Source organism: Leucopleurus acutus (assembly GCF_964270905.1).
Source record: "Leucopleurus acutus genome assembly, chromosome: 16".
In the NCBI taxonomy this organism is placed as follows: domain Eukaryota; kingdom Metazoa; phylum Chordata; class Mammalia; order Artiodactyla; family Delphinidae; genus Leucopleurus; species Leucopleurus acutus.
The window spans coordinates 55,270,763-55,296,875 of NC_139158.1; the positions used below are offsets into that span (position 1 = coordinate 55,270,763).

The 26,113-nt window shown below is 41.9% G+C and overlaps 1 protein-coding gene and 1 pseudogene across 4 annotated transcripts in view; one reads left to right on the top strand and one right to left on the bottom strand.

The window, feature by feature from the left end:
* The window catches only part of SHLD1 (shieldin complex subunit 1), a 97,253-nt gene that overhangs the window by 65,217 nt on the left and 5,923 nt on the right, over window positions 1-26,113 (bottom strand). The window contains exons 1-2 of one of the 3 annotated variants that reach the window (XM_082856738.1): window positions 23,118-23,132; window positions 21,229-21,410 (exon numbers count right to left, since the gene is read on the bottom strand). In XM_082856738.1, the coding sequence (XP_082712864.1) occupies window positions 21,229-21,406 (178 nt within the window). In that variant the 5' untranslated portion in view covers window positions 21,407-21,410; window positions 23,118-23,132. Of the gene's footprint in view, window positions 1-21,228; window positions 21,411-23,117; window positions 23,133-23,214; window positions 23,832-26,113 lie in introns of those variants that run through there. The other 2 variants (XM_082856739.1, XM_082856737.1) reach the window with 2 other exon arrangements.
* Window positions 8,014-8,651, top strand: LOC309972854 (RNA guanine-N7 methyltransferase-activating subunit-like protein; annotated as a pseudogene). The gene has a single exon. The product of its transcript is annotated as an RNA guanine-N7 methyltransferase-activating subunit-like protein (transcript).

Consider the following 26,113-nt stretch of genomic DNA (forward strand, 5'->3'; position numbering starts at 1 on the left):
GGTCTGGCTTAGTAGGGGAGGGGCATCTTGGGCCCAGTGGAGGAGAGCACTTCCCCTGGTCACTTATTGCTACGGGTCTCCTATAGGCTCCCCCTTGCTGGGTGCTGGGTTCTCCTGATGATGTTGGATAGACAACCAGTCAATCATGGGGTGAGAGGAGCCTATGTGACCCCTTCTTGTTTCTAGATGTAGGTCAGGGTGCACTGGTCCTGGTCACCTTCTCTATGCTGTTCCTTCAGTCCTGGGGCCCCCAAAACAATTCATCTTCTTCTTACCACTGCAAATGTTCTACTTTGGATGCCACTTGTATTTCCAGGGTGTATAGAGAAAAGCAGGGAGAAATAGGTCTACACTATTTTGTCACATTACAAAAGATTTTTTAAATCTCTTACCTTTTAATGCTCCTATAATTTCATCAAATAAGGCATATTTAAATCCTTTGCTCTTATCTTTTCAGAAGAAAATATAACATTTATTTGGCAAATGTGCAAAAAAAAAAGTCAGATAGCATTTTTTATATCTGTATTCTACCCTGTAATCAATCAAGCAAGATATGTGAAAAGGTGTCCTCAAATTATATAACATGTGCAGTAACTAGGCCTAATTAGTAAGTCATTTTCTCAGACTTCAAATCAGTAAAATAATCTCTAACAACTTTGTTCATCTTTGTTTTAAGATGAAAAAACTCTGCAAAGAATGAATTACAAAGGCTTAACACATACGGTACATTTAAATTCTTTTTCTCTGTAAGGCTAAGGAACATGAAAAAAGTGGCCACAAGAGGGCAGCAGACTCAAACTCTGCCCCATAGCAAGAGCCTGCCAAGCACGTGTCCAGGCTCCAGACCCAGAGTAGCTGCTTAAGTATTACTGGCTAAAAACACAGGATATTATTTTAACCCATTCTCCCCTTACACTTTACTTCTAAAATGGCATTGGTCCATGGATAATGTCCTCATCTTTTTATCTATACTGTGCTTAACATGCCCCAAAATTTTCCAAAAAGTTCTTTGTAAGAAAATTCTGGACATAACAATTACTGAATACATTGTAAAGAAATGAAGTTAAACCGCTTTCCTTGTTTGTTTTTAGAATTTATTTTAATTTTCCACTCGTTCGTATTATTTTGTAAGCAGGAAAAAACTCACAATACTATAAAATATAAGAATACAGTTTTCTTAATAGCTTTAAAAGACAGTCTTTAGGGGTATCCTTAAAACTGTAATCTCGGGCTTCCCTGGTGGCGCAGTGGTTGAGAGTCCGCCTGTCGATGCAGGGGACACGGGTTTGTGCCCTGGTCTGGGAAGATCCCACATGCCGCGGAGCGGCTGGGCCCGTGAGCCATGGCCGCTGAGCCTGCACGTCCGGAGCCTGTGCTCCGCAATGGGAGAGGCCACAACAGTGAGAGGCCCACGTACCGCACAAAAAAAACAGATAAACAAAAAAACAAACAAACCTGTAACTGCAGGCAGAGTGCACAGAAGTAAACAAGCCTCTTCTCCCACGGCAAGTGTCCTTGACACTCAAAGGATGATGAGAGATGGTACAGATCACAAATAGCATTCCTGAGCCTTAAAAATAATTCTACTCGGGCTTCCCAGGTGGCACAGTGGTTAAGAATCCGCCTGCTAATGCAGGGGACAAGGGTTTGATCCCTGGTCCGGGAAGATCCCACATGCTGCAGAGCAACTAAGCCTGTGTGCCACAACTACTGAGCCTGTACTCTAGAACCCATGAGCCACAACTACTGAAGCCGGCGTGCCTAGAGCCCGTGCTCCACAACAAGAGAAGCCACCACAATGAGAAGTCCGCATACAGCAACAAAGACCCAATGCAGCCAAAAATAAAGAAATGAATAAATAAATTTATTAGAAAAAGAATTCTACTCAAACTGTTATCACCTCTACTGACTATTTAACATTGTCTACAATTTAGCAGGCTAAAATACAGAACTATATGTATGTATGTATATATATATTTTTTTAAGGGATAGAAAAGTCACAGTTAGAAGTAGTCTGTAAAGAGGGTCTCCAAGGAAATAGGAGTTGCCAGGTCACTATGTGACTTTCGGTGACTTTCTTCAATATCCTGGGGTTCAACTTCCCCTTGGAGAAAATGAGACAACTAGGAGACCTTGGTAGTTTTCAAACCTCTTTTTTGGCCCTGACATCCTTTCTTCCAATGAATAATTATCTGGAGGATGAGCAAGAGTGGAGAGTCCAGGGCTCACTACTGTCTCCCAGTCCTGACCTGTAGCTCTCAAAAAGCTGCCTGGAGCACAGTTTGGGCACACTGGCCCAGAAGCTGTACCATTCTCTAACTCTGTGGGCCTTAATCATGTACACTTAGGGTTTACCGTTCACTCCTTGGGCCACACAATTAGGACACATTGTTGCCTTCCAACAGTGGCAAGAAAAGAGTTCAAAACCCGTTTAGAACCTGAAAATTAAGCCTAGTTGGCTGAATCTGCATAACTCAATCCAGGAAGTGGTAACAAAATGCAGAGATGCATTGCCATGAAGAATACTCAAACTTCCCAAATAAAACCCATCAACTTGATATGTGATAGGAAGTTTCAGATTTTGTTCTATGATTTCTCAGGGAATTGGCTCATCAGTCTCCTTCTTTCCCTTCGTGAGTGTATCTTAGGTCCAGTTTAGAGGAGGCTCTGTCATTAGCTACTAGGTTGGGTACTATTTAATGCAGCTATAAAGAAATGTCTTTAACATTATTTCCACGTCTGAAATATACCCTGACTCCTGTTTAAAATGACAACACCACATCCAAAATTCTACAGTTATTATGTAAATTCTTTTTGAGATTTTGAATTTAAGAGCTTATAATTTCTTATGGAAATAAAATATTCAAGAACTACAAATGGATACCACATGAATAGCAGAAAGGAAAAAGACATACTTATCTACTTTTAAAAAATAAATTCCTTAGATGAAATGCCTAAACACACAGGTTATAAAATGGCCTTTGAAGATTGGGATGTTGACAGATTCCAAAAGAAGAATAAGGAGCATCAAACCACCATTTACTTTAAACTTATAGCCACTTGTCAGCAGGGCCTTTAATCATCTAAGACACTGTGTTTAATATTCAACTTGCTGTATACACTCCACTAATTTCCCCAACAACTGCTCTTAGAAGTTCAAGTTGGAGGAAAGGGCTGAGGTTTCCCACCTCCACGCTGCAATGTCAAAGCAACTGCAGAGGAACACTGTGTCCTGCATTAGAATACATCTTGGGTGCTCTCCAGGATAAAGGTTTGCAAGGGCTCTGATGAGACAGGCCACGTGAGCTACCCAGAGTTTATCAAGCTAGAATGGTACACACAGGACTGCACCTCCAGGAAGCATTTGTGACCTTGAGTTTGAGAGGTTTCTCCAAGACTATTTGCCATTTCACTCTGCACTTTCATTCTGTTTACTATATGCTTTCTTCAAGCCCAGTAATGAAAGAGAAAGGAAATGTGTATCTAAGAGGCAGGGAGTTCAAGTCCATCAACAAAAATGTACTTGGGACTAATTGACAGGTTGAATTCATCAGTCTCTGGAATGGACTGGAGCTAATCAGGGAGGGGAGAGCACACTTCAATGAGGGAAACAATGCAGCTGAGGCACCAGGGCCTGACTCAGCATAGAAACAGGCCCGACTGGAACAGCAGGCCTGTGTTAATGAGTACTTAGACACCAGCAGGGGCTTGTATTCAGCTGGTGTGCACCTGCACAGCCTTGCCAGTTGTTAAAATATTGCAATACTGTTGAATTGGTTGTTAAATATTTTGAACAAATACCCCAGACATCATATTACACAGTCCTGAAAATGAGGCACAGGAGCCTTGCGAGGAGTTGGCAGGAAAGTGAAGTGGACCAGGACATCTCAAGGGGATTTAAATAGAGGATGTGAAGCCAACTGTGTTTCGGGAGGACCTTCTTGGCGTGTGGCTCTTCTGCCTGATCTCCCCAGGAAGCGCAAAGGCGGGGGTTTCACGATTCTGTGCTTGGCCAAGGTGATAAGTTGTTGTTTGCTCCCCAGCAATTCATAGGAAGTGGCTAATCGGTCACCTCAGGACAGATGAGCTCTGTTTATTTAGACAGAGCCTGGCCTCACCTGCCTTTGGTACCCAGACAGAAACGACCAAGGCTTTGAGGTTTTTCTGACTAATACTCTCAGATTCTTATCAACCCGCGCACTTCTTGGAAAGCACTCTCAAGCCTCACGTCCTTTGCCACGAATCCCCTCCCCCGGGGCACGGGCAGTGAGGTGGCAGCTGGGCACAGCAGATAAGGGCAGAGGAGTATCTGTTTCGCTCCCGGCACCTGAGCAGGAGCAGTTGGGGTAGAGGTCATGGCCGGAGAATGAGGAAGAGTTTTGTGTGAGGTGACGAGGGAGGAGGGAGAGCAGGGCCTTCTTCCAGAAGCTGGGTCAGTGACAGGCCCACAACAGAGGCAGATGCATGGTGACACGGGGAATCCATACAAAAGGAGCCAAGTGCAGTGAGTCCCAGGTTGGATGCGCCCAATGCTGGGCGACCCTGGTGACTGCAACTGGAAACTTTTGCACCCCTAGAAGAGCAATTTCCTAACAACACACAGCAGCAAAAAGCAAACCAAGAATGAAGTTGGCTTGGGAAGTGGATGTGTTGAGAAGCTGAGACGGGATGGCCACCATCAGGACACCTGCAGAAACCAATGTGCAGATAGGCCGGGTCTCTGACAAACTAGGGATCCAGAGTTATTGGACTAGATTAAAACATGGGCCAAAGTCTCCAGACGGCTGGTGAGGGAGAGAGCCTGTAACCAAAGGCACCTTAGAACATGCAGTGAGGGGAGGAAAGCGACTCAATTTACAAGTAGAAAGTGAACCCTCAGGCTCCTGGACAGTCTGAGAAACACGTGGTGGAAGATGGTCAGCGCAGAGCCCATTGGCTGGACACTCAGGGTAGTGACTCCCCCAGAGGTTAAGGCTGTCCATCTCAAGTTCATGGCTTGGTAACGGCCAGATTACCAGTGACAACCTAAGTTTACTTTGTAGAAAATCTTCTCACCAAAGGCAGATCTAGAATGTTTACAACAAAATAAACAGCTTTCTATGTAAGCATCTCCTACTGATGTCAGAATGAAGTCCTTTTGTGGTGGATAAACCTGAGCCCAGTTATTTCCATTTAGCATAAACTCTCAGATGCGGGCTGTTAAATAAACGGATGGCTGCCTCCCATTTGACCCCAGCATAATCCTTGCTCCCATCATGGCTCAAACATACCATTTCCACTTAGTTCACAGGAACCTCTGGGTGATCTGGTCCATTTTTAAAACAGTCACGAGTATTGTCAGTAATAAATGGCATAACCTACAAAAGTACTAGAGTGGCCGGGTGTACAGCCGAAGAAAATTTTTGAAAATATTTAAGTCTGAATAAAATAGTATCAAAACCTAATATTCCTACCTAAAATTACCCCCTCCCAAAATGAGTTGTTTGCTCTATCAAGCTAACGAACTTGCCTACATTTATTTCCAGCAGCTCCTTGTCCCAAGGGTATCAGCCCCTTGGTTACTTTCCAGGTTAGAAAAAAGCAAACTTGACTCAAAGTATGACTTAAAATGCTGCCTTTGGATTCGCCCCAGCTTTGCCATTTAATTAGTGACACTGGGCAAGTTTCCTAACTTCTCTAAGCCTCATGTCCTCAGGTATAAAATAGCGCTAATTTCCATTTTTTAGGTTTGTGGTAAAAATGGAAAGTGGCAAAGGTTTGTGAAACACTAAGCATGGAGCCCAGCAGCACAGAACCTGATGGGCAGCAAGTCCTCCACAAACAGAAGCAATCATTGCTCACCCATTCTAAGACATTCCAGAACGCTGTTGCGCAGAGAGAAATGCCCAGGCACAGAACCTTCCTTGGGGGACTGTGTGCAGCCCAGCGGGAGTGCTGGGAGTGCTGCAGAGGGTCAGGCACAGCCACGGGCAAAAGGCGGGAGATGGACGCTAAGGACAGTTCCACTGGGAAAGGTCAAGCTCCAGGGTGGGGAGGGGAGGGGAGTGTGAGAAGGTGTGGGGGTGGGAAACCTAAACAGGATGCTTTTCAAGGACAGCAGACAGGCAAATCCCCAAATCTCTCTCCTACCTGCCCTGATTCCAGAAATTGAACCTCTCTTTTAGGTTAAGGCTCAGTACTCTTAAAAACTGGGACTCCAAAAGCACAGAGGCGGGTGACTCATCTGTGTGTGTGTGTTTGCCTTGACAGAAGCGACAGAGTTTAAGCTGCTGCACAAGGGTCTATAACTTACTTTACACACGAGATATATATATATATATATATATATATATATATATATTTTTTTTTTTTTTTTTTTTTTTTTGCCGTACGCGGGCCTCTCACTGTTGTGGCCTCTCCCGTTGCAAAGCACAGGCTCCAGGCGCACAGGCTCAGCGGCCATGGTTCACGGGCCCAGCCGCTCCGTGGCATGTGGGACCGGGGCACGAACCCGTGTCCCCTGCATCGGCAGGCAGACTCTCAACCACTGCGCCACCAGGGAAGCCCCACGATATATTTTTTTTTAATATTTATTTATTCATTTGGCTGCGCTGGGTCTTAGCTGCGGCGTGCGGGATTTTTGTCACCGCGTCCGGGATCTTTGTTGCAGCATGGGGGATCTTTTCTTTAGTTACAGCACGCAGGATCTTTAGTTGCGGCATGAGAACTCTTATCTGTGGCATGTGGGATCTAGTTCCCTGACCAGGGATCAAACCCGGGCCCCCTACATTGGGAGTGTGGAGTCAGACACTGGACCACGAGGGAAGTCCCACTTTGCACATGTTAAATGGCTGACAGTTCTGCTGTGTCTCCATCAGTTACACATTTTGACTTTTGGGAGGCAGAGGAAATCTGACAATCTCCTCCTCCAACACTGAACATGCTATGGGGCTAAATTCAGGCTTTGAAACTGAGGAGGACCCTGTGGGGCTCCCGGGCATGGAGACTTTTCTGTCCCCCGTTTCTTGTGAGCAAGACTCCCAGCCTCCATAACCTTCCCTGAGTTCCAAAGGGCAGATTTGAACTGTTGCTAATCAAGGGAGGAGCAGCCAAGAAACCACCTGAGGCCAGATTAAAGACCAGAGAAGCTCATCAAGATTAGGAGACCACCTGAGACCCTGCACACACCCTCATCTTGTCAGCAACTCCACCCTTGAACTATTGCTATAAACTCCTCATCAAATCCTCCCAGGTGGGGACACATGGTTTTTCAAGACAGGAGCCCGCTGTGTCCCCCTTTGCTCAGCAAAGCAATAAAGCTATCCGTTTCTACTTCACCCAAAACTCTGTCCCCAAGATTCGATTTGGCACTGGTGTACAGAGAGGCTGAACTTTCAGCATCAGCTTCACCTAATTCAGTGCTGCCTATGACTCCCAACCCTTATACTGGAACCTTCCAAAGTTATCCATAAGCATCCTTAAGCTATGTATGTGCATGGGGAGTGGGGAGGGGAATGGAGACACTTTATGTTGTGATCAACTTCAGCCCTAAATAAATGTGGGCCTCTCTCGTAATGAAATAATAACAGCATTTACTCATCCATTCTTTCTTTTTAATTTTTGTTTTGTTGTTGTTGTTTTTATTTTTACTCAGCCATTCTTCATACAGTACCTGCTATCCTGGAATTTATGTTCTAGTTGGGGGAGACAAACAAATAAATTAACAATAAAATACATAGGGTGCCCAATGATACTAGTGCTGTGGAAAAGAATAAAGCCAGGGAAGGACATGATGAGGGAGCATCAGCAGGAGAGAGGCAAGGCTGGGCCTCTCTGAAGGGTGAGCATGCTAGGCAGCAGCCCAGCCTGGTGTGGGAAGGATGGGTGATGGTACAAGGTGAGGTCAGAGAGGCCAGGCCCAGGGCCCCAGGGGCATGGGGCCAGGTTAAGTCCTCTTAAGTTTGGCTTAGGCTCTGAGTCAGATAAGAAGCTACCAAAGACTAATAGAATATGATTTACACTTTAAAAGGATCCTCTGGTCTCTGTGTTAAGAAGAAACTGTAGGAGTGAGGAATCAAGATGGCAGAATAGGAGGATGCGGAATTCACCCTTCCTCACAAGTACATCAAGAATACATCTACAGGTGTGGCCCTGTTACCTTGGAGAGCTGAAGGGGTCTGGAGGTCCTGTGACGGTGTTCTGGGATGGAGATCTAAACAATATAAACATTAAACGGTACAGCTGCCTCAAATCCCAGGGAATTTCAGAATGACTGACACTTCTGAAGCTGTTACAAATTTTGAAGAGATGTTTGCCAGTAGATTCATAGAAGATGACAAAGAGTACCAGGAATACCTGAAACGCCCTCCTGAGTTCCCTTCAATTGTTGAGGAATGGAATAGCAGAGCTGGTGGGAACCAAAGAAATAGAGGCAATCAGTTGCAAGATAACAGAGAGTTTAGAGGCAGGGATAGCAGACGGGGGTAGCCAAGTGACAATCGATCCATCAATGGCATGGATGAACCTGGGGTAACAATTACTCACAGCACAGACAAGAACCTTACTATCCCCATCAATATGGACACTATGGTCACAACCAACGGCCTCCCTATGGCTACTACTGATAGAAATGTCAGTAGCTTTTAGTAAAACCATTTACTCTGTTAACATGACAAAAGTTTATGTTGTATTTTCTGTTGGTCATAGTTTTACATCTGATTGTAGAGAGTGGATTGATTTTTTGGAACTTGAGAAAGAAAGAAAAAACAAAAGAAAAGAAATGAGAAGGGCCAGCATCCCTGGCGGGGAAATCAAGGTGGGGAGAGGTTCCTGCACTCAGAAAAGCCCATTCATGGCGGGAAAATCAGCTGGGGCAGAAAGGGACCTTTGGGGGACTGGAGGTGAACACAGCAACCGGTCTGTGGAAGGCAGGACAAAGTAAGAACTGCGTACATGGTCTGTGCCACAGCCCTGCGCACCCCAGCCTGAGTCACGTGTCTCCTGGTGTGGAGGGGGCTGGGTGCTGGAAACTGGGGTTTGGAGAGTAGACCCGGGGAGGACAGCGATTGGCTGTGAAGAGACAGCCTGAAGGGACAAGAGTAAGGAGCTCCACAACAGGGAAGGTTTTTGGAAGAAACCCAGGCTGCTATAGAAGCAAGGTATCATTGTTGAGTGGCACACAAGGAGAGGAGCCGCCATTGCAACCCCCTTCCCCACCGCTGGCCCCTGCCTCCACAGACACTGGGAGGGACTCCCACCAGAGCGAGCATGTCCCAGTCTGTTGCAACTTCCTGCCAGTCTCTGTCACCGCAGACACTTTACACGACCCAGTTGTGGCTGCCTTATCCCTCCACAGCCTGAGTGAGTAAGTTCCCCAGTCAGCGTGGGTGCCTCAATCACTGCTGCTTTCACCACCTCTCGCCTGGGTGGGGAAAAGACACCTAACGGTAGCCCACATGCAGAGGTGGGACCAAAACCAAAGCTGAGCCCCAGGAGCTGTGCTACCAAGGAAGAGGAACGGAATTCTCTCTGTGCAGTTGCACGAGCTGTGGATTAAATCCCTGTGATCTGCTTGGTAAACCCTGCATCTGAGGAATATCTGAATGGACATGTGCTCCCACAACTGAGACCAGTCTAGCTTTAGCAGCTGAGGGCAAGTACACGTGGGAGATGGGCCAGGTCAGAGTCTGAGCTGCTCCCACAGGGCCCACAGCAGGTCCAGAGACCTACCTAGAGGTATTGGAGGGCCTCCTGGGGAGGGAGGGGTTGGCTGTGGCTCACTGTGGGGTCGAGGACACTGAGAATGGAGGCCTCAGGAAAATATTATTATTACTATTGTTTTTCTATTTTTAAATTAATTTTTATGGGGTATAGTTGCTTCACAATGTTGTCTTAATTTCTACTGTACAGAAAAAAAGTATGGAACGCTTCACGAATTTGCATGTCATCCTTGCACAGGGGCCACGCTAATATTCTCTGTATCATTCCAATTTTAGTATATGTGCTACTGAAGCAAGCACTCTTTTTTGGTTTGTTTGTTTCACTTTGTTCTGTTGTTGTTTTCTGTTTTAATTTTATTTAATTTTTAAATATATTTTTTACTTTTCTATTTTTACTTTATTGTGGTTTTGTGGGGGTTTTTTCTTGTTTTTCCTTTTGTTCTTTTTTTTAATCGTCTTTGTGTGTTTGTTTTATGTTATCTTTGCTTTTTTTTTTTTTTTTTTTTTTTTGTGGTACGTGGGCCTCTCACCATTGTGGCCTCTCCTGTTGTGGAGCACAGGCTCCAGACGCGCAGACTCAGCGGCCATGGCTCACGGGCCCAGCCGCTCTGCGGCATGTGGGATCTTCCCAGACCAGGGCACAAACCCGTGTACCCTGCATCGGCAGGCGGACTCTCAACCACTGCACCACCAGGGAAGCCCCATCTTTGTTTTTAGTTTGCTTTCTGTTTTTGTTTTGTTTTGTTAGTTTTTTATTGTTTGTTTTGGGGTTCTTTTGTTTGTTCGGTTGTTCTCTTGGGTTTTTTTGTTTGTTTGTATTTTCTTTTTTCTGTTTGTCTGTTTGGTTTTGCTTTTATCACTTGTCTTGGATTTTGCTTGTCTGCTTGTTTTCTTTTCTTCTTTTTCTTGGCTGTGCAGCTTGTGGGGTCTCACTTCCCCAGCCAGGGGTTGGGATAAGAGTGCCAAGCCCAGGATACCAGACCACCAGAAAACTCCTGGACCCAGAGAATATTAGTCAGCATAAGCTCTCCCAGAGGTCTCCATCTTGACACTAAGACCTGGCTTCACCAAACTGCCTGCAGATTCCAGTGCTGGATGCCTCACACCAAACAACCAGCAAGACAGGAACACAGCCCCACCCATTAGCAGACAGGCTGCCTAAAAGTCGTACTAAGCTCACAGACACACCAAAACACACTACCTGACACAGCCCAGCCCATCAGAGGCAAAAGACTCAGTTCCAATCAACAGAGTGCCGGCACCAGTCCCTCCTACCAGGAAGCTGACACAAGTGCCTGGACCAACCTCACCCACCAGGGGCCAGACACTAGAAGCAAGAGGAACTATGACCCTGAAGCCTGTGGAAAGGAGACCATAAACACAGTAAGTTACACAAAATGAGACAACAGAGAAATATGTTGTAAATGAAGAAGCAAGGTAAAAATCCACAAGACCAAATGAATGAAGAGGAAATATGCAGTCTACCTGAAAAAGAATTCAGAGTAATGATAATAAAGGATGATACAAAATCTTGGAAATAGAATGGAGGCACAGATTGAGAAGATAAAAGAAATGTTTAACCAGGACCTAGAAGAACTTTCAAAGAACAAACAGTGATAAACAATACAATAACTGAAATGAAAAATACACAGAAGATAGAATAAGTGAGCTGGAAGATAAAATGGTGGAAATAACTGCTGAGGAGCAAAATAAAGAAAAAAGAAATTAGGACAGTCTCAGAGACCTCTGGGACAACATTAAATGCACCAACATTCGAATTATAGAGGTCCCAGAAGACAAAGAGAAAGAGAAAGGGTCTGAGAAAATATTTAAAGAGATTATAGTCAAAAACTTCCCTAACATGAGAAAGGAAATAGCCACCCAAGTCCAGGTAGCACAGAGAGTCCCATACAGGATAAAGCCAAGGAGAAACATGCTAAGACACATACTAAATACACAAAAAATATTACATACAAAGAAAAAGTATTAAAAGCAGCAAGGGAAAAGCAACAAATAACATACAAGGGAATCCTCAGAAGGTTAACAGATGACCTTTCAGCAGAAACACTGCAGGCCAGAAGGGAGTGGCAAGATATATTTAAACTGATGAAAGGGAGAAACCTACAACCAATATTACTCTACCCAGCAAGTATCTCATTCAGATTCGACAGAGAAATCAAAAGCTTTACAGAGAAGCAAAAGATAAAAGAATAAAGCACCATCAAACCAGCTTTACAACAAAAGCTAAAGGAACTTCTCTAGGCAGGAAACACAAGAGAAGGAAAACACCTACAAAAACAAACCCAAAACAATTAAGAATATGATAATAGGAAAATACATATCAATAATTACCTTACATGTAAATGGATTAAATGCTCCAAGCAAAAGACACAGACTGGCTGAATGGATAAAAAACAAGGCCCATATATATGCTGTCTAAAAGAGACCCACTTCAAACCTAGGGACACATACAGACTGAAAGTGAGGGGATGGAAAAAGATATTCCATGCAAATGGAAATCAAAAGAAACCTGGAGTAGCAATATTTGTATCAGACAAAATAGACTTAAAATAAAGAATGTTAGAAGAGACAAGGAAGGACACTACATAATGATCAAGGGATCAATCCAAGAAGATATAACAATTGTAAATATTTATGCACCCAACAGAGGAGCACCTCAATACATAAGGTAAATACTAACAGCCATAAAAGGGGAAATTGACAGTAACACAATAATAGTGGGGGACTTTAACATTCCACTTATACCAATGGACAGATCATCCAGACAGAAAATTAGTAAGGAAACACAAGCCTTAAATAACACATTAGACCAGATAGACTTCACTGATATTTATAGGACATTCCAACTAAAAGCAGCAGAATACATTCTGTTCTCAAGTGCACATGGAACATTCTCCAGGGTAGATCACATCTTGGGTCACAAATCAAGCCTTCGTAAATTTAAGAAAATTGAAATCGTATCAAACATCTTTTCCGACCACAACACTATGAGATTAGAAATCTATTACAGGAAAAAAAACTGTAAAAAACATAAACACATGGAAGCTAAACGATACATTACTAAATAACCAAGAGATCACTGAAGAAATCAAAGAGAAAATCAAAAAATACGTAGAGACAAATGATAACAAAAACACGATGTTCCAAAACCTATGGGATGCAGCAAAAGAAGTTCTAAGAGGGAAGTTTATAGCAATTCAATCTCACCTCAAGAAATAAGAAAAATCTCAAATAAACAATCTAACCCTACACCTAAGGCAACTAGAGAAAGAAGAACAAAGAAAACCCAAAGTCAGTAGAAGGAAAGAAATCATAAGGATCAGAGCAGAAACAGAAACAAAGAAAACAATAGCAAAGATCAATAAAACAAAAAGCTGGTTCTTTGAGAAGATAAACAAAATTGATAAACCTTTAGCCAGACTCATCAAGAAAAAAGGGAGAGGACTCAAATCAATAAAATTAGAAATGAAAAAGGAGAAGTTACAACTGACACCGCAAAAATACAAAGCATCATAAGAGACTACTATAAGCAGGTATATGCCAAAAAAATGGACTACCTGGAAGAAATGGACAAATTGTTGGAAAGGTACAACCTTCCAAGACTGAACCAGGAAGAAATACAAAATATGAACAGACCAATGACAAGTAATGAAATTGAAACTGTGATTAAAAATCTTCCTGCAAACGGGACTTCCCTGATGGTGCAGTGGTTAAGAATCGGTGCTCCCAATGAAGGGGGCCTGGGTTCAATCCCTGGTCAGGGAACTAGGTCACAGATGCATGCCACAACTAAGAGTTTGCATCCCTCAACTAAAAAAGATCCAGCATGCTGCAACTAAGGAACCAACGTGCCATAACTAAGGAGCCCACATGCCACAACTAAGGAGCCAGCAAGCCACAACTAAGACCCAAGCAACCAATAAATAAATAAAATAAAATAAATATTAAAAACAAATCTTCCAGCAACCAAAAGTCCAGGACCAGATGGCTTCACAGGTGAATTCCATCAAACATTTAGAGGAGAGCTAACACCTATCCTTCTCAAACTCTTCCAAAAACCTGCAGAGGGAGGAATTCTCCTAAGCTCATTCTATGACGCCACTATCACCCTGATATCAAAATCAGACAAAGAAGTCACAAAAAAAGAAAATTAGAGGCCAATATCACTGATGAACATAGATGCAAAAATACTCAACAAAATACTAGCAAACAGAATCCAACAACACATTAAAAGGATCATACACCATGATCAAGTGGGGTTTACCCCAGGAATGCAAGGATTCTTCAATATATGCAAATCAATCAATGTGATATGCCATATTAACAAACTGAAGGATAAAAGCCATATGATCACCTCAATAGATGCAAAAAAAGCTTTTGATAAAATCCAATACCCATTTATGATTAAAAACTCTCCAGAAAGTGGGCATAGAGGGAAACTACCTCAACATAATAAAGACCATATATGACAAACCCACAGCAAACATCATTCTCAATGGTGAAAAACTGAAAGCATCTCCTCTAAGATCAGGAACAAGACAAAGATGTCCACTCTTGCTACTTTTATTCAACACAGTTTTGGAATTCCTAGCCATGACAATCAGAGAAGAAAACTAAATAAAAGGAATCCAAATTGGAAAAGAAGAAGTAAAACTGTCACTGTTTGCACATGACATGATACTATACATAGAGAATCATAAAGATTCTACCATAAAACTACTAGAGCTAATCAGTGAATTTGGTAAAGTTGCAGGATACAAAATTAATGCACAGAAATCTCTTGAATTCCTATACACTAACAATGAATGATCAGAAAGAGAAGGAAACAATCCCATTCACCACTGCAACAAAAAGAATAAAATACCTAGGAATAAACCTACCTAAGGAGGTAAAAGACCTGTACTCAGAAAACTGTAAGACACTGATGAAAGCAATCAAAGATGACACAAACAGATGGAGATATACCATGTTCTTGGATTGGAAGAATCAACATTGTGAAAATGACTATACTACCCAAAGCAATCTAGATTCAATTCAATCCCTATCAAATTACCAATGGCATTTTTTACAGAACTAAAACAAAAAATCTTAAAATCTGTATGGTGACACAAAAGACCCTGAACAGCCAAAGCAATCTAGAGGGAAAAAAATGGAGCTGGAGGAATCGGACTCCCTGACTTCAGACTATACCACAAAGTGACAGTAATCAAGACAATATGGTACTGGCACCAAAACAGAAATATAGGTCAATGGAACAGGATAGAAAGCCCAGAGATAAACCCACACACCTAAGGTCAACTAATCTATGACAAAGGAGGTGAGGATATACAATGGAGAAAAGACAGTCTCTTCAATAAGTGGTGCTGGGAAAACTGGACAGCTACATATAAAAGAATAAAATTAGAACACTCCCTAATACCACACACAAAAATAAACTCAAAATGGATTAGAGACCTAAATGTAAGACCAGACACTATAAAACTCTTAGAGGAAAACATAGGGAGAACACTCTTTGACATAAATCACAGCAAGATCTTTTTCAATCCACCTCCTAGAGTAATGGAAATAAAAACAAAAATAAACAAATGGGATCTAATGAAACTTAAAAGCTTTTGCACAGCAAAGTAAACCACAAATAAGACGAAAAGAAAACCCTCAGAATGGGAGAAATTATTTGCAAACTAAGCAACTGACAAGGGATTAATCTGCAAAATATACAAACAGCTCATGCAGCTCAATATCAAAAAAACAAACAACCCAATCAAAAAATGGGCAGAAGACCTAAATAGACATTTCTCCAAAGAAGACATACAGATGGCCAACAAACACATGAAAAGATGCTTAACATCACTCACTAATTATTAGAGAAATGGAAATCAATACTACAGTAAAGAATCACCTCACACCAGTCAGAATGGCCACCATCAAAAAATCTACAAACAATAAATGCTGGAGAGGATGTGGAGAAAAGGGAATCCTCCTACACTGTTGGTGGGAATGTAAATTGGTACAGCCACTATGGAAAACAGTATGGAGGTTCCTCAAAAAACTAAAAATAGAACTACCATATGACCCAGCAATCCCACTCCTGGGCATATATCTGGAGAAAACTATAATTCAACAAGATACACATGCACCCCAATGTTCATTGCAGCACTATTTACAATAGCCAGAACTTGGAAGCAACCTAAATGTCCATCAATAGAAGAATGGATAAAGAAGATGTGGTACATATATATAATGCAATATTACTCAGTCGTAAAAAGGAGCGAAATTGTGCAATCTGCAGAAACGTGGATGGACCTAGAGACTGTTACACAGAGTGAAGTTAGTCAGAAAGAGAAAAACAAGTATTGTATAATATTGCTTATATGTGGAATCTAGAAAAATTATACAGATGAACTTATTTGCAAAGCAGAAATAGAGACAGAGACAGAGAGAATGGATGTATGGTTATCAAGGACGAAAGAGGGGAGTGGAATGAATTGGGAGATTAGGATTGACATATATACACTATTATGTATAAAATAGATACCTAATAAGAACCGAGTGCATAGCACAGGTAACTCTACTCAATGCTCTGTGGTGACCTAAAGAGGGGATATATGTATACGTATAGCTGATTCACTTTGCTGTACAGCAGAAACTAACACAACATTGTAAAGCAACTATACTCCAATAAAAATGAATTTAAAAAAAGGAAGAAATGCAATTTTTTTGAATATTCATATTTAGTTGACTGGGTATACCTAGTTAACCATTATTATTCAATTATTTAATTATTTGTTTGTTTATTTATTTATTTATTTTGGCTGTGTTTGGTCTTTGTTGCCGCACACAGGCTTTCTCTAGTTGCGGTGAGTGAGGGCTGCTCTTCATTGTGGTGCGCCGTCTTCTCATTGCAGTGGCTTCTCTTATTGCAGAGCATGGGCTCTAGGTGCATGGGCTTCAGTTGTTGCAGCACGCAGGCCCTAGAGAGTGTGGGCTTCAGTAATTGCAGCGCATGGGCTCAGTAGTTGTGGCTTGCAGGCTCTAGAGTGCAGGCTCAGTAGTTGTGGCTCACGGGCTTAGCTGCTCCGTGGCATGTCGGATCTTCCTGGACCAGGGATCGAACCTGTGTCCCTTGCATTGGCAGGCAGATTCTTAACCACTGCGCCACCATGGAAGTCCCTGTTCAATGTTTAATTTAGTGACAATTTACTGTAATTACAGATGTCACTATACACAAAGCTTATTTTTATTATGAATTATTTCTTTAGTTTTGATTAACAGAACTGGAATTCCTGCATGAAAAGTAAAATATTTCTAAGCCCATGTATATGTATTTCCATATAGTTTCTATATGAATATGTGAAAGCACAACTTTTGAGTGAAGTTTCTCTGCTTTTATATATTCTATTAAAGATAATAATAGAAATAAATAAAAATTTTTTTAAAAAAGAAGAAACTATAGGAGGATAAAGAGCAGATGTGAGAAAAGCTAGTTATGAGATTAACAATAATCCAGAAGACAGATGCTACTGGCAGGGACCAGGGTGGTGGCAGTGGAGACAAAGGAGAGCTGACAGGATTTGCTGATAGACTGGATATGAGATTAAAGAGAAAGAAAGAAGTTGAGGATGACTCCCAGGTTTCTGCCTAAGTGAACAGAAGGATGGAAGTACTTTTTTGAGATGAGAAAGCCTCAAAGAACAGGTGTGTCTATGTATATATGAGAGGGTAGAGGAATCAGGAATTTGGTTATGTCAAATTTAGGAAGTCTAATAGAAATCTAAGTGATGATGTGAAATACATAGATAGTATAAATGTCAAGCCAGAGATCCAAACTAGAGAGAGAAATCTGGGACTGAGCGGGGTACTGAGAGCATTTAAGGACACGAGACTGGATAAGATCACTCAGGGAAGGGTGTGATGACAGACAGGAGAGCTGAGGACTCAGCCCTGGGCTCTCCAACACTAAGGGGCTGGAGAGGAAGGAATCAGGCAAAGAAGACTGAGAACAAATAAGACAGAAAAGTAAGAAAAAAAACATAAGATGCTGCTTCCCAGAAAGCCCACTGAAGAAAGAATTCAAGAAGGAAAAAAGTCAATGCTGCTGACAGATCAAGAAGGAGAACGCTTGAGAAGTGACTACTGGATTTAACAATGTGGAGGTCATGACCTTGACAAGAGCTATTTCCATGGAGTGATGGAGATAGAAGCCAGGTTGGAGGGTTTTAGGAGGAACTGGGAGGAGACGAACTGGGGACAACAGGTGTAGATGACTCTTCTGAGGGTTTTCTGTAGAAGAGAACAGAGGAATGAGTCTGTAACTAGATGGGGATTTGGGGTCTAGGGTGGGCATTTTGTTAAGATGGGAGCTATTAAAGCATGTTTGTATGATCATGAGAATGACCAGTAGAGGTGGGATCAGCGATGCAGGAGATTACTAGAAGTGACAACCTTGAGTAGGTGAAAGCAGACAGGAAGAGAAGGACAGGCAGGGATGGGTTTCCCACAGAAACAGGAGGGAAGGAAGCTGATGGATGTGAAGTGTGAGTGTGTGCTCATTCTCTTTTGAGTGCTTCTGTTTTCTTGATTAAATAGGAAACTAAGATTATCAGCTGAGAAGGAGGTTGAAGGAGGTAATGGGGGTTTGCAAAGAGAGAAGAAGATACTACAAAGTCATCCAAGAGGGCAGGAGGATGAACATGCTAGGAAAATAGTGTGTGATGGATGGGCAGCAAAGAGGCTCAACTTGAGGTAGGAGGTCATGAATTTAATGGATCTTGTCATGAGGATGTGGAGAAAAGGGAACCCTCATACACTGTTGATGGGAATATAAATTGGTGCAGCCACTGTGGAAAACAGTATGGAGTTTTCTCAGAAAACTAAAAGGAGAACTACCACATGACTCAGAAATTCCACTCCTGGGTACCTATCTGAAAAAAACAAAATCACTAATTAAAAAAGATACATGCACCCCAATATTCATAGCAGCATTACTTACAATTACTAAGATATAGAAACAACCTAAGTGTCCATCAACAGATGAATGGATAAAGAAGATGTGGTATACACACACACACACACACACACACACACACACACATACGCACAATGGAATACTGTTCAACCATAAACAAGAATGAAATTTTGCCATTTGCAACAACAGGGATGGACTTGGAAGGTATTATGCTAAGTTAAAGAAGTCAGACCACTTACATGTAGAATCTAAAAAATAAACTAGGGACTTCCCTAGTAGTCCAGTGGTTAAGAATCTGCCTTCCAATGCAGGGGACGCAGGTTCGATCCCTGGACGGGGAACTAAGACGCCACAGGGCAACTAAGCCCGCGTGCCACAACTACTGAGTTTGCACGCCTTAACTAGAGAGCCCACGTACCACAAACTACAGAGCCCATGCACTCTGGAGCCTGTGCGCCACAACTAGAGAGAAGCTCATACACCACAACTAGAGAGAAACCCACAGGCCGCAACTAGAGAGAAGCCCAAGCACCGCAATGAAGAGCCCAAGCGCTGCAACGAAAGATCCCACATGTCTCAACGAAGATCCCGTGTGCTGCAACTAAGACCCAACGCAGCCAAAAATTTTTTTAAATAAATAAATAAAATAAATTAAATTAAAATAAATAAATAAAACAAACTAGTGAGTATAACAAAAAAGAAACAGACTCAGAGATATAGAGAACAAACTAGTGGTTACCACTGGGGAGAAAGAAGGGAGGAGGGGCAAGATGGCGTAGGGGATTAAGAGGTACAAACTATTATGTACAAAATAAATAAGCTACAAGGATATATTATACAACACAGGGAATATAGCCAATATTCTATAATAACTATAAATGGAGTATAACCTTTAAAAATTGTGAATCACTATGTTGTACACGTGTAACATATAATATTGCACATAAATTATAGCTCAATTAAAAAAAAAATGGAGCCTGGTCAGCATGGTGCTGTGCTGAGGTGCCCAGGCACTGAACTCATGAAGAGCTGGATTTCCAAAGCCCACCACATGCCAGGCATTACACCTCATACACTTTGACCCTCATTATGGCTGCCCCGTGACAAGGTAGGCATTACTATCTCCATTTTACAAATGAAGGAACCAAGACATGGAGGCCAAATGACTTGTCCAAGGCAAAACCACAGAAAAAAGCAGAACCAGAATTCAAACTAGACAGTCAAATGCAGCACCACCACTCCCCATGCCATGCAAAATGGTTGTCTCAGGATATGAGTGCTCCTTCCCATGTTTAGACCCTTATAAGGGCTTCCAAAAGAATCTTTTTTCATGAAATGTCTAGATTTTAAACAAATACTCCAATATAAATATTTAATGGTCAACTCAATTCAAATTAATAACAGTTGCTTTCTTTGGGATGGAAAGTAATGTAGAGGCAGCAGGATGGAAAGGGGAAGAGGAAAGGTTAAATGAACTAAGATTCTCAGCCTAGAAAGAAAAAGGATAAGAAATGATCTAATTCTTGCTCTGGAACTAAATTAAACAGGAATCTGACTGATCCTGATTACTATGTCCTGAAAATCAGAAAAGAATCATCAGGGAGTTTAAAAGTATTTTTTTTTCATAGAATTCTTAAAGATAATGACAGGTACACACCCTACTTACTGCCAATGTTGAATTCATCTTCATTAAGGCCCACATTTTCTTAGTACCTGCATGCTCTTTAAAAATATATATTTGGGTTTCTTAATATTAACAACAACAACAACAATAATAATAGCACCAGAATACTGTAATAGCAATTGCCTGAGCACCAATGTATGGCAAACACTATGATGTGTCCCTGCACTGTTCCCTGAGTTAAACCTACTCCATGAAGCAAGCATTTTGATCCCCATTTTGTAGCTGATCATGAAACTCAGAGGGGTTAAGAAATATGACCTGAGTCACACAACCAGTAAGTGGCAAAGCTTTGAATATGTGGACCTACAGGCCTGGATTAGGCAATAAACAGGGAGGAGATGGGCTTTACAACCAGAGATGGTCACTAACTATGTCAAAGAATTATCATTAAACTTAAAAAACAGACTTTTCGGCAATTCAGTCAGGGAAACTTACAGAAAAGTTGTTACCTAAATCCAGAGTATACTTCATAAGAGGAACACTAAAGTCCCTATGACACACAACAGGCCCACATGGCTATTTTCTGAAGTTTTAAAAGAACAAAACAAAAAAACAATTCTACCCTCTCCCAGTGAACCAAGTGCTCCCTGCCTCTAAATGGATTTGGATGGAGATCAGAAAGGGACTCAGACAAAAAGGCCTCCAGGAAACAGCTCCTTGTCCTGGTTCCACCAGGGAGGCTGTCCTTTGAAGTCTCTCCCAACAGTTTTGCTTAGATAAGATGTTTTTCTCCCCGAGACAATGAGTGATTCCTCAGAGATCTGCCTTTGGAAGACAGAGAAACAAACTATCACATATAGGTATATGTCAGGATTTTTTTGTTTGTTCAATGTTAGTTTGTTTTAAACTGTGCTTCTTACCTGGATCCGTATCAGAAGAGCAAGGAATAGAAAAGGCTTCCTCAGAACTAAAAGCCTCACTGTTGGCCTCCTGGCTGGGTCTCTGCAACACGTAATCCCTTATGTCATAAGCTGATGGCAGGTCCAAAGCATTGCTCTCCTCTGATTGGCTTCCTGGAGTGGCTTCCTGATTTGCCATAGTCCTGTCATGGAAAAAATAAAACAATTCAATACAGAAGGTATTGCATAAGAGGAGCCTCCATTACAGCCATGGCTTAAAGCACCTTAAAGGCCAAAAAACAGTAGAAGCAAAATAATTTACTTTCCTGTTACTAACAGTCTTCCTTGTCTTTGCTTTACTTTCCTATTATTAATGGTCTTCCTTGTCTTTGCTTTAGACCCAGTATTTGTTTACCATGTTTCTTCATCATGAGAAACAAATAACTCTCAGCACAGAAAGAAACCATGAATCATTTCAGCTGGAAAGTGAACTGCATGTCTGATAAGGATGAAATACTGTTTAGCACTATAATCCAAGGACTACACAAATATTTAATGAGATGGGAAACTGTCCATGATATATTAAATGGAAAAAGATTTAAAAACTATAGGTAGGGTTTGATCCATATTTTATAAAATATCGTGTGTGGGATGTGTGTGTATGAAATATACAGACCTATAGCTAGAAAAAAAAGTCTAGAAGGGTATATCCCAAATTAATTCCAGTGATAATTAACTCAGTGGTTTAATTTCTGGGTAGTGAAATTACAGGTGATTTGCATCTTCTTCTGTGGCCTTCAGACAACTGTTAACATGCCAGGCCCCAGGGATGCAAAGATGAATGTGACAGACACTTCCTTTGAGTTGCTCAGGTTGGGATGATGCAAACACAGAGACAGACAGTGCTAACACCATGATAAGATGAAGAGGTGCCCAGAGAGGGGCAGTAGGCTTTCTGGAGGAGGTTGTCCCCAAGTGTGGGGCAGGCCATGGCCAGGGGACAGTATGAACCCCAGAGGAACCAGCTTGGGCAACCACAACTGGCAAGAGGTGTTGAGAGTTTTGGACATTTCTTGTTAAAAATTAGGTGTCCCTTATCCCTCCTGGTTGATGTCTACCTGTGGGCTGGAGGGCTCTTTGCAGTACATCCAGCCCTGCCCACCTCTCTGTAAAATAATTATGGGCCTGGAGAGATCCTGGACCCTCTGCTACTCTCTGCCTCTTAAGTTGTCATCAGTAAATCTTACTATGGTCAACACCACACCCTGTGACTACCACAGGCCACCAGGTACCATGCAGAGGAGACACATGGTCAGATCTGCAGATTTGGCAGCTGGACAGCAGGCAATCTCAGGAGCGACAGGAATTCAGACAACTGTTGTGGTCCCAGTGAGAGAGGAAGAGCATGTGAATGAGGGCAGGGCACTATCAGCCAACAGCAGGGGACAGACTAAGAAGATGTTTAGGAACAGAAATAAGAGTCGAACTTAATAACTGAATGGATAAAAGGGCTAAAGAGGAACCAGAAGTCAACAAAGAGTGGTAGCTTCAGTGACAGGGTTGTATTATCAACTGAGTGAGAGCAGACCGGAGAAGGATAGGTTTGGGAGGAAGCAGTATTCCAAATTATGGGATATTATCCAGCTGTTAAAATGACAGTCAGAACTTGAAAGATCTATGTCTGAATGACAGAAGCAATTTCAGAATAACATGAGCAGTATAATAATACAAGTAGTTAACATTTATTAAGTGCTTTTTTGTTGCCAGGCATTGTGCTAAGAGCTTCATCTGCAACAGCCCTATGAAGCAGGTAATCTTATTATTACCCTCATTTACAGTCAGATAGTCGGCCCCAAACACAGGAGAAGTAGAGTAACTAGCCCAAGGAAACCCGTCCAGAAAGTACCAACCTAGGATGAACCCAGCTCCAGAGCCTCCCGACTGCAGCCCAAACTACCACCTGATCAAGCAAAGATAGGAGGTATAAAAACAAATCAACAGAGAGACCTGGCAAGACACCTCTCATTTGAGGACACCCAGTCACATGCTGTTGTGGACATTCGCTCAGGCAGACAGTGAGCCAAGACATCAGCTGATTGCTTCTGGAAGGAGTGAGGTGATCAAGATTCCCAAAGAAGCAAGAACATCCTGTCTTTGCACACTGCTATATTAGCCAACCAAGCCCGAAGTTTCAGCAAACACCTCTGCTGCAGGCATCTGTGGCTCCTCCTTCTGCCCTCATCTTACCAAACACTGCTCTGGAGATTTCTGGAAGGGAACAAACAGGTTAATAAATGACAGCCATGTATCCTGCTTGCCTACAAAGTTGCATTGAAATCAGCCAGCAACAGAAGTCGTTATTAATGACATGGAACAAAAGGAATCCTTTTTGAAAACAAATAGCACCTTGATGTGATATCTATCTTTTCTTTTATAATCACTTATATTAAATGTCAAATACATCACAAACTGGTTATTTGAACAAAAAAAAGAAAAAACCAATCTACTAAAAGGCAGAATCCTGTTTATTACAAAATAAGTACCTGTGCATGTAAAACATTATTTTGGATTCAATGAATTTGTACAGGAGAAATCAAATAATAGGGACAGGTGAGACCCTTCTAATGATCTGAAACTACCTAGGCTGGCCAAGTAGAATGCAATGATTATCCTTTGCCCCAAAACTTTTGATATGTGGTTCAATTTCCTTCTCTAGAAGTGCTTATTTTCTTCTCTTAAAGGTGCTTTAATTACACAATCTAAATATTATTTTCCAATACTTGGGAGTATAGGATGCCTTGTGACTGCAGGCACAAGAAGTTTCTCAGTACATAAATACCTGCTTACCAAGAGAAAGCAGCCATTGCTCTACAGATTCTTACAAATCTACAAAAACAACTCAGTCAGGGTCCATGTATAAGAAGCAGTTCAATTTCATTTACTTTTTTCTTTTTCTTTATTTTTGGCCGTACCATGTGGCTTGCGGGATCTTAGTTCCCCAACCAGGGACTGAACCCAGGCCATGGCAGTGAAGTGCCAAGTCCTAACCACTGGACTTCCAAGGAACTATGTACTTTTTTTTTTTCCCCCAATTAAGGCTCTTTCCTCCCAATATTTTACATGAAAAATTTCAAACAAAGGATAGTGGAAAGAATTTAATACAATAACCATCCATATAGCTACTGCCTAGATTTCTTTATTCTTACTCAATTTACTTAAACACCAAAACAAAACCAAAAACAGTTCACCCATTTCTTCCACCACTCTCCCCCCACCACTTCTGACAACCACCAATCTGCTCTCTGTATCTATAAGCTTAATATAAAGTATTTGTATTTCTCTGACTCATTTCACTTATAGTGGTCTCAGGGACATTCATGTTGTTGCAAATAGCAAGATTTCATTCTTTTTATGGCTGAATAATATTACATTGTACATATATATCACATCTTCCTTATTTACTCATCCATCAATGGACCCTTAGGTTGTTTCTCTATCTTGGCTATTATAAATAATGCTGCAATGAACATGGGGGTGCATATATCTTTTCTAATTAGTGTTCTTGTTTTCTTTGGATAAATACTCAAAATTGGAATTCCTGGATCATATGGTAGTTCTATTTTTAACTTTTTGAGGAACCTCCACACTTTTCTATAGTGGCACCAATTTACATTGCCATGAGGTTTCCATTTTCTCTATATCTATGCCAACACTTGTTATTTCTAGTCTCTATTTATTTATTGGCCACGCCCTGCGGCCTGTGGGGTCCTAGTTCCCTGACCAGGGATCAAACCTGCACCACTGCATTGGAAGCGCAGAGTCTTAACCACTGGACCACCAGTCTTTTTTTTTTTTTTTGCGGTACGCGGGCCTCTCACTGCTGTGGCCTCTACTGTTGCGAAGCACAGGCTCCGGACGTGCAGGCTCAGCGGCCATGGTTCACAGGCCTAGCCGCTCGGCTGCATGTGGGATCTTCCCGGACTGGGGCATGAACCCGTGTCCCCTGCATCGGCAGGCAGACTCTCAACCACTGCACCACCAGGGAAGCCCAGGATCACCAGTCTTTTTGATATTAGCCATTCTGACAGGTGTGAGGTGATATCTCATTGTGGTTCTGATTTGCATTTCCCTGATGATTAATGATGTAGAGCATCTTTTCATGTACCTGTTGGCCATCCATATTTCTTCTTGGGAAAAAATGTCTACTCATATCTTCTACCCATTTTTTAACTGGATTGGTTGTTTTTTTGCTATTGAGTTGTATGGGTTCTTTATATATTTTAGATATTAGCCCCTTATCAGATATATGATTTGCAAACACTTTCTCCCATTCAGTAGGTTGCCTTTTCATTTGTTGATGGTTTCCTTTGCTGTGCAAAAGATTTTTAGTTTAATATAGTCCCACTTGTTTATTTTTGCTTTTGTTGCTTTTGGTTTTGGTGTCAGATTCAAAAAATCATCATCAAGACCTATGTCAAAGGGACTTCCCTGGTGGCACAGTGGTTAAGAATCTGCCTGTCAATACAGGGGACATGGGTTCGAGCCCTGGTCTGGGACGATTCCATGTGCCGCAGAGCAACTAAGCCCTGTGCGCCACAACTACTGAGCCTGCACTCTAGAGCCTGCAAGCCCCAACTCCTGAAGCCCCTGCACCTAGAACCCGTGCTCCACAACAAGAGAAGCCACCATAATGAGAAGCTGGCGCACTGCAACGAACAGTAGCCCCCACTCACCACAACTAGAGAAAGCCCGCAAGAAGCAATGAAGACCCAATGCAGCCAAAAATAAATAAATAAATAATTTTTTTTAAAGATGTATGTCAAGGACTTTATCACCTCTATTTTCTTCTAGGATTTTTACAGTTTTAGGTCTCAAGCTCAAGTCTTTAATCCATTTTGAGTTAATT